General features: G+C 38.4%; 1 protein-coding gene across 20 annotated transcripts in view; it reads left to right on the top strand.

Moving 5' to 3' along the window:
- The window catches only part of ATG7 (autophagy related 7), a 244,616-nt gene that overhangs the window by 87,520 nt on the left and 139,755 nt on the right, over window positions 1–17,341 (top strand). Inside the window, exon 18 of one of the 20 annotated variants that reach the window (XM_072785124.1) lies at window positions 693–840. The exons of the other annotated variants lie outside the window; for them this stretch is intronic. Coding sequence (XP_072641225.1) covers window positions 693–716 — 24 coding nt within the window. The 3' untranslated portion in view covers window positions 717–840. Of the gene's footprint in view, window positions 1–692; window positions 841–17,341 lie in introns of those variants that run through there. 20 annotated transcript variants of the gene reach the window in all.

Below are 17,341 nucleotides of genomic sequence, written 5' to 3'. Positions count from 1 at the left end.
ACTGCTGGGTTTTTTAAATAAGGGAGCCATCAGCTTGAATTGGAAAATCTTTTATGAATGTACATACTTATACATACACAGTTTGTATACAGCATATAACTCTTTAAGTTGAATACTGAAAACACCCAGATACATATTATGTGAATTTATTTTAATCACTATTGTCATAGCAGTTCACTTGAACAAACATTAGAGCTTCTAATTTATGATACATTTTTTAATGATACAGAGGCAAATAAGAGCCTCTGAAGTGTCCAGTGATATCCTTTTGGACAAAATAGTAAAATTATATGACATGATTGAACAACTTGCTATCCCAGAATTATCTAAACATCTTTACTCAAGAAATGTACTAGCTTGGAAGGCAAACTAGTTTTTAGTAAATGATAAAACCAGTTTTTAGCATTTACTAGTTTTAGTAAATGATAGTAAACTAGTTTTTAGTTTGAATAGTAGGAAAAAATCACGATTTAGTAGATGAATAAATGAACAGCAAAACAGGATAAGAAAAAATAAGATAGTTTATGTCCTCTAGGAACTCACAGTGTGGTATGTAGCTAAGACTCAGTAGCAGAATGCCCTTTGCCTATTAGTGCAGAGGTGTGATTTATCATTATGCCGTAAGTGGTAGCTAATTACTGCATGTTACATTTCAGTGTTCTGAATATTTACCAGCTGATCTTCTTTTTCAGCTTTTACTGTCTCCTTTGCTTTAGTTGATGCTTTCGATGATTGTTATTATGTTGAAAGATCACTTCCAGAGGATATTAAAAGAAGGAGCCTTTGGGATTCGTCAGAGTTGACCTAACATTTTATTAAAGGACACATTTTGGCAATGAATTCTTTGAAGGGTTTTGCTTACTCTCCTGCAGGATTTTTTTTAGAGTCTCCAATTTATTTCTTCTAAAAGGCCTTCCAATATCCTGTCCAGGTATTTCTAAAAGAACTTATCACCACAGCCTTTTTTTGCCATAGAAGATATGAAAGAACTGTTGGAGAACATCCTATTCCTAAAGTACTGTCCTTATAACTTGCTTACATAATATTTTGTGTGATGATAGTGATAAATGGTAGTGTCTGGCCTGCCCTAGTTTAAAAAAAAAATTTTTTTTTTTAAATTTTAAATTCTGTGCTGCACATGGGGCTCAAACTCATAACCCCGGGATCAAGAGTTGCATGTTCTACAAACTGAGCCAGCCAGACATCCCTCGTCTTCCCTAGTTTTAAGTAATTTTTTCATCATAGAAACTAAAGATTCTTTCCTTCACAAGGAAGGAAAGACTACATTATTTTTCTTTTCTAGAATATCTAATGGCTGATTAAAGCATACACCAAAGTTCGACATCTTGAATTTATGGCCATCAGACTAAAATTGCAAAATATCTTCCCTGTGATCCTGAAATGGCTGTAAGCATGCCAAATATAGACAATCAGTGGGAGAACAGACATAGCAAGTTTTTTCAAATAAGAGGGACTGGGCAGCCCGGGTGGCTCAGCGGTTTAGTGCCACCTTCAGCCCAGGGCGTGATCCTGGAGACCCGGGATCAAGTCCCACGTCAGGCTCCCTGCATGGAGCCTGCTTCTCCCTCTGCCTGTGTCTCTGCCGCTCTCTCTGTGTCTCTCATGAGTAAATAAGTAAAATCTTAAAAAAAAAAAAAAATACGAGGGACCATGTAGAAACTACATGAGTGCATATCCAGCGGGGTCTTGAGGAATGGCAGTATCTCTGGGATCACTGCCCAGCCTCCCATGAGGACTGCTTTGAAGGGTATGTTGCATAGTCCCAAGACCTGTAGTCAGAACTTATCTGTCTGTCCTCATGACTCTAGACAGTCTTGATGTCTTTGTAGTTGACTCTGGATTCACCAGAGCATTTGGATACTTTGAAGACCTTTGTCAGCACTCCAACTTGAGATAGAAATCTATGTGAATGCATATTTTTATGTTCTTTGTAAAGGCAGGAGAGAAAATTTGGTTTCTCTCCGTCCTTAGTTGTGCCTGAGATTTCCCTGTCAGCTCTTTCATGAAGGACTCTGAAGGGGAAATGGTAACAAAAGTGAGAATTAAGGCAAGTTATTCATTGTTGCGTTAATACTTTTCGCATATCCCAAACATGGGACGTGAGCTTAGCATCACTCTTTATGGGCCCATATTTAGATTTCCTTTTAGTTCAATTTGACCTGACAGACTTGATTTCAATCATAGTACAAACAGATTTTTAAAAATAAGCAAGTACAAACTGACTTAATAGTAGAGTAACATGTTAGGAAGAAAACAAAAACATAACACGCGTCACTTGGCTCTACTAGAGGAGTAAGTTTTATTTCCTAACATCTGCCATTCTTTACCTAATTGCTTACTGCTTGTTTTTGAGAATATTTCAGTAGGCCCTTAATACCTGAAAAATGAGACCTGTGACGCCCTTCGTGCAAAAGGACTGCAAGTCCCAAGAAGTGGCCCTTTCACAGTGTCCCTGAGGGAGGCTGTGTGCTTGTTTCAGTTCTGTTGTACTCACACAAAACAGTTGACAATTCTTAGGAAATTGCTTCAGATCTCAAAATATTTTCCTCTTAATAGCCTCAGCAGTGGTAAGTTCTTGACCTTTGAAGGGTGGGTTTGAATTTTGGAAAGGCTAGAAGTAATTTGAAGCTGTGTGTTGTGAATCAAGAGAACAAGCAATTTGCAAGAAAAACTTCAGGAATTAAAAAACTGCAAGAGCTTCAAACAGTTTATGGATCTGAATAAGTGAAACTACTAGTTGGAAGGGAAGTCAGAGTATGCTAACGTTTTGGCTACAAGCTGGCTGAGAGATAACAAGACATTTTAATATGGTTTGTGCCATAGAAATGGACATTAGCTTTAGAGATAACACTGCCTGCTGTGTGACCGATGAAAAGTATCTCAAACATTCTGTGCCTCCCTTGGGTGGAAAGCAGTTAAGATAACCTTTTTAGTGGCAATGAAGATTAAATCAGACCTCATGTGCCAAGTGTCCTATAAGTGTGCCAAGTGTCCTATAGGTGATACTGTAAATGGTTTTTTTTTTGTTGTTTTTTTGTTTGTTTGTTTGTTTTGTGGTTTTTCTCTTTATTTGAGAGAGAGAGAGAGACCAAGCACAAGTGCACACAGGGGGATGGGCAGAGGGAGAGGAAGAGCATCTCAAGCTGACTCTGTACTGATCTCAGAGGCCCTACAGGACCCAGAGATCACTGGAGCCTAAATCAGGAGTCGAATGCTTAACTAAGTCACCCAGGTGCCTCAGTACGGTAAATGTTTTTTGTTTTTTTTGTTTTGTTTTTTTTTTTAAACATTTTTTTTTTATTTATTTATGATAGTCATACAGAGAGAGAGAGAGGCAGAGACACAACAGGCAGAGGGAGAAGCAGGCTCCATGCACCAGGAGCCCGATGTGGGATTCGATCCCGGGTCTCCAGGATCGCGCCCTGGGCCAAAGGCAGGCGCCAAACCGCTGCGCCACCCAAGGATCCCGGGTAAATGTTTTTAATTGTTCCTTCTTACAAGCAAAACTCAGATGCCATTTCCATTTCCTTTCACAGAAAGGCTCACTTTGTAATTTACAGCCAAAAAATCTTTCTATCTTTAGAGGCTAAAAAGGGAAGGAAACAAAAAAGGATGAGCAGTTCTTTTAAAAGGGCATGGCCTCGAGAGGTGAGCAAATACTAATATACAAGTTATTAGATTTTGTCTTTTTCCTTCCTTTTCGCTTTTCAAGTAGGCATTTAACTTAGGGGTTTCATTGTTACCCAGAATGAAGCTGAGGTTTAATGTTCCCAGGAATGTGCACTAGGGGAGGAGATGAATCCTCTTATTTGGTGAAATTTCTGTGCATGTATCTGACTAGTGTCAGGCCCACAACTCTAGATGAGCTGGCATGAATCTTGGGGAAGACTTCTTGGTTATGTTGCCTCTGAATTCTGAATTCCTCTGTGCCCTCAGAGGGCAGGGGCATAAGAGAATCAGGGTGGTAGTTCTGTGGCAGCACCAGGCCTGCTGCTGGCAGTACTGTTGTTCTTGCCCTTGTCCCACATTGCTCCTCAGAAGCCTTTCTCCAGCCTCAAGCATCTTGTCTTGTCTTATTGTGGCTATAAGTGGTTAGAGCAACATGAGCAGGGAGGACCAACTGGCTTGGCTTCATCTCATCAGATGCCGCAGTGTTTCTGTCTTCACCATTTTATGAATGTCTTCTCGGTGCCCTTTCCAAGCTTCCCAGGAAGTGTCTAGCAAAAGGGCTACCCCAACTATCAGGCCCAGAGCTCATTAGGCTCAGAGAAATGACACAGAAACCCAAGATTTCCAACCCTCAGTTCACTTACATACATATTAAGCATCTCGCAATGATGTGGCAGAAATAACTCAGTTTTCATAGAATTCCAATGTCCTTGGGAGAGTTAGGGGGTGGAGGGTGGAAAGATTCCATTTAAAATTTTTAGTGGATTGGCGGGATGAGCATTGGGTGTTATGCTAAATGTTGACAAATTAAACTCCAATAAAAAAAATTTTTTTTTAAATTTAGTGGAGGACGCCTGGGTGGCTCAGTGGTTGAACATCCATTTGCCTTTGGCTCAGGGCATGATCCCAGGATCTGGGGATCAAGTTCTGCATATTTATAATAAATAATTTTTTAAAAAATCTTCAAAAAAAATAAATGACATTTTTAGCAGTTTTGAGGACTGATTGGTTAAGCTCCATGGTGAACCAACTGGTTATCCTTGGGAGACTTGTCCTTTTAAAGGAGAATCCTGACCCAGAAGAATGTATTTCTTACAGTCACATTTTCAGACTGACATCAGGAAAACTGTGTGCACTAGAGCAATTTCTAGGTGCCCTCCAGCACAGGTGTGGGGGGGGGGTGGGAATGAGAGTTTCAAAGTTTTTCCTCAAAAAATTGTTATGACAAACATAGTTGATTTGACTGGGTTAATTTTCAGCTTAAATATCTTTATTTTTTTTTTTTAAAGATTTTACTTATTTATTCATGAGAGACACAGAGAGAGGCAGAGACACAGGCAGAGGGAGAAGCAGGCTCCCTGCAAGGAACCTAATGTGGGACTCGATCCTGGATCCCAGGATCATGCCCTGAGCCAGAGGCAGACACTCAACCACTGAGCCACTCAGGCATCCCTCAGCTTAAATATTTTTAAAAACATTTGGAAGGTAGGGACATGCAGCTGCTGAGAATCCAAGACAGTACTGTTTTGAAAATGAAAATGATTCTGGTTTGGATTTATTTAAGGAAGTAGGATAGTTGCCTCCCATCTATCTATTCCTTTGAATACAGATACTCTTTAAATGACATCATTTTGAATAAAATATGGAGTCCAGGTGGTTTGGGGGCAGTCAGTGGGAAAAGTTATATATATTTTTAAAAAACAACAACAACCAAAATAATGCAATGCATTATTGCATTCCAAGGGCCAAGAGACAGAATGATGGTATTTTTGGCAGGCTTCCAGGCCCAGCAAAACCCACACCCCAAGGCTGTCTCTGTAGCTTCCTGTGGTTTTCCCACTGAAGAGAAACAGCCTTTTTTCTTGGATAGTCCAGGAGGGCAAGTCTGTACATTAGCTTGATCAGCATGATGCTCCTGCTTTGAGGTTATTGCTCAACAGGATCCTTTTCGGGAATTTGATGCGCCACAATTGTTACAAACTAACATGCATTTTAATCTTTTTGGTAGAAATCAGTAGCTTCCTATGGTTACAGGTTATCTTGTTACTATGTGGTTTGTAACAATAAAGTCAAGTCTCAGACCAGATTTTGTCACACATGTGAATATTTATTAGCAAGCAGACACAAAAGCTGGTCATTCAGCAGTTCTTATAGACTGAGAAAAGCCCAACGTCATCCTTTTCATATGTATCTCACATCAAATATTCAGTAGAGACAGATCCAAACATATTCTTATTAAAGGACATATCTAACCTGTCAGTTGGATGAGGATGGAATCTTCTTCTGTTAACTGTCCAGACCTAGGACCAGAAGCTTAGGCCCAGAGTGCCACTGCAAAGGGTGGTAGGCTTCCTGGTTTGTCCAACTCTTAGAATCCACATGTATATGTAAAGGTATATTTCCAACCAGCCCATCTATCTTGAGCACTATTATTTTCATTAGAAAAAATATTGCCCCACTCCCTCGATAATACTCATTAGAAAAACCCTCCAGTGTAGATTTAGGTAACTATAACTAATTAATACACTCTGATTTGGGAGTTTGGATCTCTTCTGCTTAGTCCTTCAAATGTGAACCAACCACACCCAGATGATGCATTACTCATTAGGGTACCTAGTTACCCCTAGGAAGTAGAGAGTGTATGGTGCTCATCATCCATGTACACTCTACATATGCTGAAGTATTTTAAAATAAATTATAGACAACATAACAGTAGGTATCTCTTTATTTGGACCTGGAATATTGTGTCTTGTATAATGTTGCCAGACATTAATGAGTGACCTGAAATTTCAGTTGACCACTGACTGGCCTGCTATGATGAATAAACCAGAGCCATGGATGAATGGTTCACCTGTGGAGCAGAGAAAGAGAATTAGTTTTGTAGACTTTTTCAAGCTCTTTTGCATTCCTCTATCTAATCTTCTGATATGCATGAAAGTATTTCCCACCCAATTTTGCAGAGAAATCTTTTTTTTAGAGTCACAGAGGAAATAGGAACTGTAACTTGAACCTTTGTTTTTTATAGTTCCTCTGTACTATATGGGTAGATTGCCACCAGGAAGAGCTGTCACAATTCTTCAAGGAATACCATAGAGTTTTCACTTTGGGGCAGGTGTGGGCAAGGTAAGGCCATGTGCTAAGGACATAATACATAAAAGAATATTGAGAGATTAGTAGTTTAACTCATGGTAAGCCATATAATTCAAACCAGCTGTTTTACTGAAATCACCTAAAGAAACTAGATAAATCATTTTTTAATCTTCTTAAACATCAAAGAACTAGTAAATTGTGAAGAATTATTAAGTTGAGACTTGAGAGAGAATCTGAGCCTAACAATGGTGCCTCTTTTGTCTTATGGGCATTTACTGATCAAGAAAAGGAAGTTGTGGGCAGCCCCAGTGGTGCAGCAGTTTAGCGCCGCCTGCAGCCCGGGGTGTGATCCTGGAGACCCGGGATCAAGTCCCACATCAGGCTTCCTGTATGGAGCCTGCTTCTCCCTCTGCCTGTGTCTCTGCCTCTCTCTCACTCTCTCTGAATAAATAAATAAATTAAAAAAAAAAAAAAAAGGAAGTTGAGAAACTGAGCTCACCTGTGGTATCCTTTCAAGGTTAAAAACTGTAGCCTGGGCATTGTCAAGCTTAGGAAACGTGGTAAAACACTCCCTCCTTTGAGTTGGGACTCCCTAAAGAGATACACTGAGGAGTAATGGTAACTGGAAGTAAATCAACTCTCACGTTGGCTGCAGCTCTGTTTTTGCATTATCTGATAGCCCACAAACTTTAAGGTTTACTTGGATTAAGATGACTGCATGTAGCTAATGCCCACAGGTGCCAGGTAAAAGCAATGAAATCATATCAAAGAATATCATGATCCCAGTCTTCAAATTACTTCTACAAATAATTTTTCAATTATAGTACCCAGTCACAATCAGAAGTAACCATGCACACAAAGAAAGAAGACACCAAACATGAAAACTAACAGAAGCAACAGACAACATAAATAGACTCACAGAGATTCTAAATATGAGACTTACCAGAAGCACACTGTAAAATACTACATTTTCGGGATTAAAAGAAAAAGCGCCAAACTTTATTTTAAGCAGAGACTGAAAACTCCAAAATGTGGCTTTGGATGTTTAAAAAAAAAAATCAAATTCTACAACTAGAATACAAAAACAAAGTGAACATTTTATAGGCTGTCAGACATAGCAAAGAGCAAATCAGTGACCTGAAAAAAATGGGTTAGAAGAAACTTCAATATTTAAAGTGAAGCATGAAGATACAAAAAGATGGGAAATATAAAAGGTAAGGTAAGAGTGCTCTTATCACTTAGTAAATTACAAGGGTTTCAGGAGCTCTGAAACCCAGGGGCAGATACCAATATATATATTTTCCATTCTCTCACAGAAGCATACAAAAAAAAAGTCAGTGATGGTAATTGAAAATCTGATCAACATGATTAAAAAACCTATTCTAATGAACACATTGCCCCAAACTGTGAGGTACACATTCTTGTCAAGCACAGATATTTTATAAGAATTTTCCATAGCCTGAATTAATGAGCAAGTCTCAATATCAAAGACTGAAACTATACCGAATATATACTTTTAACCCAATGTAATTATGCTAGAAATCAGTAATAACTCAATAACTAGGAAAATCATTGCCATATATTTATTTGGAAACTCAAGTGTCACTCCTAAAGTCATGAATTAAAGAAAGATATAATGGAATTTAAGAAATATTTTAGGGATGCCTGGGTGCCCAGCAGTTGGGCATCTGCTTTGGCTCAGGGTGTGATCCTGGAGTCCTGGGATCGAGTCCCACATCAGGCTCCCTATGTAGAGCCTGCTTCTCCCTCTGCCTGTGTCTCTGCCTGTCTCTCTCTCTCTCTCTCTCTCTCTCTCTCTCTCTGTCTCTCATGAATAAATAAATAAATAAAATCTTTAAAAAAAAGAAAGAAAGAAACATTGTAAAGGAGTGATAAATATTCCATGTAAAAATTTACAGGATATAGGTAAAGGAGTAACCTGATAGAAAAATGGATAGCCTTAAAATGAAAAAAAGACCTGAAACTAGTGAGAAAATATTTATCTGAAGAAGTCAGAAAAGGCAGCACAACAAATACAAACAAGCCAAAGGTAGAAACTAAAGAGAAGAGCAAAAAGAAGATAAAGCCAAGTAGTGGAAGTATCTCTAAAATTGATAAGCCTCTGCTGAGGCCAACCATGAGGAGACAGAAAACACAATTAGCCTGTATCTTAACAACATAGTATTGAATTTTTTAAAAAGATTGTTATTCATTAGAGTGAGCGTGCATGCACACATGCATATGAGGAGGGGAGGGGAAGAGCAAGAAGGAGAAAAATCTCAAGACTCCCCACTGAGCACAGAGCTTGTGTTTGTGGCTCAATCCCATGACCCCCAGATCATGACCCAAGCCAAAACCAAGAGTGGGACGCTCAACCAACTGAGCCACTCAGGTGCCCCTAACATAGTATTGAATTTTTAAAGGTTAGATAGATACAAAGGAATAAATGCCTAAGTTCAGCATTCAAATACAACAGAACTAAGAGATGGTGTTCAGGAAGCAGATTTAGGTGGAAGAATTAAAAAAGAAGAATAAGGAAGTGGTTATCATACAAGTCAGTGTTTATCTGAGAGAGGTAGATGGGGTGTAGTGATTGTAAAGTGCGTTTTGTGGGGACTTCCAATGTGCTGATGTTCTCAATTGTAATACAGGAGTACACTCTACAGTATTTTAAGCTATAACATTTCATGTCTGTGTTATTTCATGACAAAAAGATTAACAAACATGCTTGTAGGTGTTTTCTCGCTCACCCATCATTTACGTTATTCTTTTAGCTCTACACTAAAGGGTCTCAAACTAACACATTGCTTTTTAGAGAATGCTCATTTTAGCTAGAAGGTTTCTAACACAAGAGTAGAGGTGACCTACTGGTAGATCACACAGCTCAACAACCTTAGGCCGTAGGGACCAAGTCCAAAGGAACTTACTTACACCATACTTAATTTAAGCCAGTGTATATAGATTTTTTGAAATTGAGATTCTACTATGTGTTCCTTCTTATTCTGGGCACCTGAATACAGAAGCCTACAGGGCAGGCCGATAAATACATGAGTGGAGTGAACTAGTTTGAAGATGAGAGGAAATGAATGGGGACTGTGGCCTGCTAGAGCACAAGTTCTCTCTGAAGAGCAGTGAGGATCCAACTCTGATTGATCACTGACTTGTGGAAATTTGGGAATAAAGTTGCTATATCTTGTTATTTCTTTATTTGAAGAGTAAATGGAAATCTATATTTTAAAGTCAAAGCATCTGATTCTTAGTATTAATTCAAGCATATATTTTCCCCAAATTTTCCATGAATCAAACTAAACCAAACCAGTGTCTGGGCTATTTCCAGTCAATGGCCATTAGTTTATGGCAGTGACATCAAGGGCCATGCAGATAGAGATAGAGAATAATATATAAAATAATATAATCAAATGCCTAGTTTTTTCTCAATGGACCTTTCCTGCCAAGTATGTGCTTGTATAATTCTCAGTTCCAAAATTAAAAGAAAGTCACTGAACCAAAATTCACACATTACAAAGTCAGGGTAATAATTTACTTAATGAGAGCTGGCTCTCTGTGCAGGGAATCTAAAAACTTTTTACCATAAAGAATTTATTAAAGGGATTGACTTAAACTGCTAAATAAACAGCAATATCACACAGTAATTTCTTTTAGGAGGGACAGCTAAAGATGCGTTTTTAAAGTTAAGGGAACATACATGCTTCTTCATGGGTTGAATCTAAGAGAAGGTCCTCCTGCTTAGATAAGGGAAGCATTTCCAAAAATGTGGTCCTAAGACCTACAGCATCTGTGTCTTCTGGAAACTCACTAGAAAGGCAGATTCTTAGACCCCACCCTATACTTAATTAATGAGGCACTAGGGGTGTGGCCCAGCTCACTAGGGGATTCTGATGTGTGCTCCCAGACCAAGGCTCAGTAGTTTTTGTGCTTTGTGACTTATTTTGAAGAATGGCTTTAGAGAGATGTACATTGTTAAAGTTTCAAGTGTTTTTTTTTTTATTCCCCATTCTCCAATTGATCCTTTGAAGAATATCTTCAGTTTGTTATAGTCATGAAGAAACATGATTTGGGTTAGAGAAATGACTGAGAAAGAAAAGTTCTGTCCCTAAAAATTCCATTTTAAAATAAAGATTCGTATACAAGAAAGATACAATCGTACCTTCTCTTTGCCTTCCTTATCCCCTAGTCATAGGATGAAATAGATGCAGTTTTCAAGGATATTTTTACTGTTAAGGGCATTGGGGGAAGGTAGTAAGACAAATAGATTATCAAGAAAGATTATACATTTTTTAAAGATTTTATTTATTTATTCATGATAGAGAGTGGCAGAGACACAGGCAGAGGGAGAAGCAGGCTCCATGCAGGGAGCCCGATGTGGGACTCAATCCTAGGACTCCAAGATCACGCCCTGGGCTGAAGGCAGATGCTAAACTGGTGAGCCACCCAGGGATCCCCCAAAACATTATATTTTTAAAGATGGTGGGTATTTCAGCTTGTTTGTGTTCAGATGAGAATATGGAGAGGTAGGGAAAATTCTTGTCTGATTCCTTTTGTTTAGATAATGAAGGATAAAAGATCACTTAAGAAACCAACATCTAGGGGGATCCCTGGGTGGTGCAGCGGTTTAGCGCCTGCCTTTGGCCCAGGGCACGATCCTGGAGACCCAGGATCGAGTCCCACGTCGGGCTCCCGGTGCATGGAGCCTGCTTCTCCTTCTGCCTATGTCTCTGCCTCTCTCTCTCTCTCTCTCTGTGTGACTATCATAAATAAATTTTAAAAAATTAAAAAAAAAAAAAAAGAAACCAACATCTAGGGATGCCTGGGTGGCTCAGTGGTTGAGCATCTGCCTTTGGCTCAGGGCATGATCCCAGAGTCCTGGGTTCAAGTCCCACACCGGGCTCCCTGCATGGAGCCTGGTTGTCCTTCTGCTTGTGTCTCTGCCTCTCTCTCTCTCTATCTATCTCTGTATCTCTCATGAATAAATAAATTTTTATTTTTAAATAAATCTTTAAAAAAAACCTTCTACTTAATGTACACTTTTTTTTTAAGATTTTATTTATTTATTCATGAGAGACACAGGAGAGAGCGAAAGAGGCAGAGACACAAACACATGGAGAAGCAGACTCCATGCAGGGAGCCTGACACAGGACTTGATCCTGGGACTCCAGGATCATAACCCAGGCCGAAGGCAAGCACTAAACTGCTGAGCCACCCAGGGATCCCTTAATGTATGCTTTTAACTTATGTATTTTCTAGGATTTTTATTTGTCTCTGTGAGTTATTTGTATTTAATTGGGATGAATAATCTTCCTTTTACATATTACTATTAATTCTTAAGTAGATAAGATAGTCCAGTTCTTTCTCCCTAACTTGGTTGTATAAATTAGTAGTGAAATGATAAAATAAAAACAAACCAACAAAACATCAGATATTAACAAGCCTGAGACCAAAGAATGAATATCACAAGGGTAAAAATAGTTCTGCATGCATCGTGCATTACAATAAATATTTGATTATCTCCTTAACAAAAGATAGCACCCCTGTACACTTCTCTTCATAGTAGCATTATTCACGATAGCTAAAAGTGAAAGGACCCAGTGTCCATCTATAGAAGAATCAGCAAACAGAATGTGTCTATCCATATAACAGAATATTATTCAACCTTCCAAAGGAAGGGCTTTCTGACACACACTTCCTCATGGAGGAACCTGGAGGTCATTATGCTAAATGAATAAGCCAGTCCCGAAAAGACAACACATGATCCTAAATAAGGTATATAGTCAGATTTCTAGATGCAGAAAGTAGAATGGGGGGTTATCAGGGCTGGGGAGGGGAAGGGAATGGTGAGTTGGCATGTAAGGGGTGTAGAGTTTCAGTTTTGCAAGATGAAGAGGCTTTTGGAGATGGAAGGTAGTGGGGATGGTTGCACACCATTGTTAATGTACTTAATGTCACTGAACTGAACACTTAAAAATATTTAAGAAAGTAGATTTTATGTATTTATTTTACCACAACAAAAAAAAATTGGAAAAAATAAAAGATATTTCTCATACAGAAACATAGTGAATTTCTCCCAAGAAGCCTGTAACCTAGAGCAGGCTCTGTAAATATTCAAACAATGTATTGAGTGACTCGGGCTATAGTCACTTTTTTCTTTTTTTTAAGACTTTATTCATGAGAGAGAGAGAAACAGAGAGAGAGAGAGAGGCAGAGACACATGCAGAGGGAGAAACAGGCTCCATGCGGGGAGCCTGATGTGGGACTCAATCCCAGGTCTCCAGGATCTTGTCCTCCGATGAAGGCGGGGCTAAACCGCTGAGGCTCCTCCCCCTCCCCCCGGGGCTGCCCCCGCTATAGTCATTCTTAAAGCGCTTCTTCTTTGCATTTTTCCAATTCACCTCCTTGTGGACTTCTATCGTATTTAAAATAAAACCCCCTCAGGTTTATGACCTGCCATAGTAGTGGAAGTCTAAAAAGATAGATTAATTGGTCAGAACATCCATTTGTAAGTACCTTGATCATTATAGTACCATGCTCATTAAGCAACTCAATTTTGTAAGATTATTTAAGAAAACCTTATTTTGTTGTTATGATAGAATTAAAAAGAGCTGTTTTATTTTTAAAGATTTTATTTATTTGTTAGCACAAGCAGGTAAAGTGGCAGGCAAAGGAGAGGGAGAAGCAGGCTCCTTGCTGAGCAGGGAGCCTGAAGTGGGGCTCGATCCTGGGACTCTGGGACCGTGCCCTGAGCTGAAGGCAGACAACCCGCTGAGCCACCCAGGTGCCCCAAAAGAGAGATATTTTAGATTTAGATAAAGTTACGGTAGATTAGCTTATTTTGGGGGGCAGGGGTAGAGAAAAATAGCTTTTCCACAAAGGGTCTTCAGTAGTTCTTTGATCTACCACTACTCAAAACTTGAAGGTTGTGAAACCTTCTAAGAGTTTCCTTTTTCTTCTTTTTTTTAGAAGACTTTATTTATTTGAGATAGAGCAAGAAAGAGAGAGAGTGAGCACAGAAGCAGGAGGGAGAGGGAGAAGCAGATTCTCCACTAAGAGAATGGGAGATGGGACTCTGCCGAGGGGCTCAATTCTAGGATCCTGCGGTCATGACTTGAGCTGAAGACCGATGCTTCACCAACTGAGCCACCCCTTTTCTTCTCTTTCTCCTCACTATATATGTTTGTCTTTCCAAGGATCTTCAAAAGTATTGTCACTCTTTTAAGATGATAAACTAGACTTGGTACTTATTTAGTTCCAAACAATTCTAATTGGAAATGGCACATTTTTAAGAAACAATCCACAGATTAATGGGGAAGATTAAGTGTGTCTGTCTGTCCATCAGCCCACTCCTCCATTCCTCCCTCCAGATAGTGTTTTTTATTATTCCAAGCTGCTTTATAGACAGCCTACCTTGGATCCTTATACTAACAGCTCATTATGGGTCTTTTTTTTTTTTTTTTTAATTAAGGCATAATTCACAGGACACCTGGTGGCTCAGTGGTTGAGCATCTATCTGCCTTTGGCTCAGGTCGTGGATCGAGTCCTGGGTTAGAGTCCTGTATCGGCTTCCCCACCGGGAACCTACTTATCCCTTTCCCTATGTCTCTGCCTCTCTCTCTCTCTCTCTCTCTCTCTCTGTCTCATAAATAAATAAGTAAAATCTTTTTTTAAAAAAAAGCACAGTTCATGTATCATAAAATTCATCACTTTAATGTGTGCAATTCTTTGGTTTTTAAGTATATTTACAAGTTTGTGCAACCATCACACTATCAAATTACAGAGTATTTTCATCACCCCCCCCAAAAAAAAGCTCCAGACCCCCAGTACCCATTAGTAGTCATTCCCCATTCCCAGCTTCCCCCTGATCCTGGCAAGCACTAATCTACTATCTGTCTCTATGGATTTTCCTATTCTAGACATTTCATGTAAGTGGAGCCATACATGTAGCCTTTTGCAAAGAGCTTCTTTCATTTAACATAATGCTTTCAAGGTTCATCCATAATGTAGCATGTGTCAGTACTCCATTTCTTTTTAAGACTAAAAAATACTACATTGTATGGATATACCACATTTTTTAATCCATTCATTAACTGATGGTTATTTGGGTTGTTTCCACTTGGCAGCTTTTATGAAAAATGCTGCTACAAACATTTGTGTATAAGTTTTTGTGTGAACATATGTTTTCAGTTCTCCTGGGTGTATACCTAGAAGTATAATTATTGGGTCATATGGTAACTCTGTTTAACATTTTATAAAATTGCCAAACTGTTTTCCACAACAGCTGTACCATTTTAAATTCCCATTAGTGAAGGAGGATTTCAATCTCCATCTTCTTGTCAACGCTTGTTTTTGTCTCTTTTTTATTATAGCTTTCTTACTGGGTGTGAAGTGATATTTCATTGTGGTTTTGATTTGCATTTCCCCAGTGACCAATGATGTTGAGCATCTCTTCATGTGCTTTTTGGTCATCTGTCTGTCTTTTTGGGGGGAATGTCCATTCACTTCCTTTGTCCATTGTTAAATTGTTTGAGGGGTTTTTTGTTGTTGTTGTTGTTTTTGTGGTGGGCTTGGCTTTTTATTGAGAAGTTTTAAGAATTCCTTATATATTCTGAATACCAAACCCTTATCAGATACCTAATTTGCTAATATTTTCTCCTATTTTTGTCGCTTATCTTTTCATTTTCTTGATGTATCCTTTGACGCATAGTAGTTTTTGATATTGATGACATCCTTTTTTTTTTTTTTTGGAGGGATGGTAAGGGGGTTAAGTATGGTTTTGTTGCCACATCTAAGAAACTGTTGTCTGACCCAAGCTCATAAGGATTTACTTTGATTTCTTCTAAGAGTGTAACTGTTTCAGCACTTACATTTAGATCTGTAATTCATTTTCAGTTAATTTTTATATTTTGGATGTGGTGTTTAACTTCATTCTTTGGCCTGTAGATATTCAGTTGTTCCAATACTGTTTGATGAAAAGAGTATTTTTTTTTTTATCCCATTAAATTATCTGGTTATTCTTGTCAAAAACCTAAGGGTTTTGACAATCCATTTGACAATGGATTCTATTCCATTGATCTGTATGTCTGTCCTGATGTTAGTGCCATCTAGTATTGATTACTGTGTCTTTTTTTAAATTTTTGAATCATGAAATGTGAGATCTCCAACTTCATTCTTTTTCAAGATTGTTTTGGCTATTCTGGATTTCTTAGGTTTCCATATGAATTTTAGGATCAGCTTGTCACAGTCCTCACCTACTAAAAGCCAGCTGAGATTGCACTGAATATTAGATCAATTTGGAGTATATTGCTATCTTACCAACATTAAGTTATATAATCCATGAACTTGGAATGACTTTGTATTTATTTAGTTCTTTACTTTTTTCAATGTAGTTTTCAGTGTACATGTACTGCACTTATTCGATTAAATTTATTCCTAGTTTGTTTTTTTTTTTTTGGATGCTGTTAAATGGAGTGGTTTTCTTTTCAAGATTTATTTGAGAGAGAGAGAGAGACTGTGAGCAGGGGGAGGGGCAAGAGAGAGGAATAAGGAGAAGGAGAGAAGAAGACTCCCCCTGAGTGTGGAGCCCCCATGCAAGGATCAGTCCCATAACCCTGAGATCATGACCTCAGCTGAAATCAAGAATCAGATGCCCAACTGACCAAGCCACCAAGGCACCCCTAGATGGAGTGGTTTTCTTAATTTTTTCTTTGAATTATTCATTGCTGGTGTATAGAAATACAATTGATTTTTGTATATGGCTCTTATATCCTTCAAGAATAGAATGTACTCTTGTACTCAAGAGTAGGAGTACTTGATGTACTTTTTTGTTCTAAGTGTTTTGTGGATTTCTTCGGCTTTTCCACATACAAGATGTCTTCTGAAAATAGTTTTATTTTTTCCTTTGTAAGCCAAATCCAATCTAGACAGATGCTTTTATTTCTTTCTTTCTTTTTTTTTTTTTTTTTGCCTATTACCCTAACTCTATAGAGCCTCCAATACAATGTTGAATAGAAGTGGCAAAAGTGGGAATCCTTGTTTTAGTCCTGATGGGAAAGCTTTCAGTCTCTCACCATTAAGTATATAATATTGGTGTTTATTAATGCCCTTTAGCAAGTTGAGGAAATTCTCTTCTATTACTAGTTTATTCTTTATTATCATGGAAGGGTGTTGGATTTTGTCAAATGCTTTTTCTGTGCCTATTTAGATGATGGTGTGGTTTTTGTTCTTTATTCTATTAACAGGTTGTATTACATTGATTTTCATATGTTGAACCAACCTTGCTTTCCAGGGATAAATCTCACTTTGTTATGGTGTATATAATCCTTTCTATGTGTTGCTGGAGATTCAGTTTGCTAATTAAAAAATATTTTTTTAAATTTCCTTAAGTAATCTCTATGCCCAACATGGGGCTCAAACTCACAATCCCAAGATCAAGAGTCACATGCTGCTCTTACTGAGCACCCCAGTTTGCTAATATTTTAGATGAAGATACTTGCACTCATATTCATAAAGGACATTAGTCTTTTGTTTTCTTTATCTCTGATGTCTTTGT

This window comes from Canis lupus, chromosome 19 (genome assembly GCF_048164855.1).
Source record: "Canis lupus baileyi chromosome 19, mCanLup2.hap1, whole genome shotgun sequence".
Taxonomy (NCBI): domain Eukaryota; kingdom Metazoa; phylum Chordata; class Mammalia; order Carnivora; family Canidae; genus Canis; species Canis lupus.
This window is presented reverse-complemented; position numbering and strand designations above follow the sequence as displayed.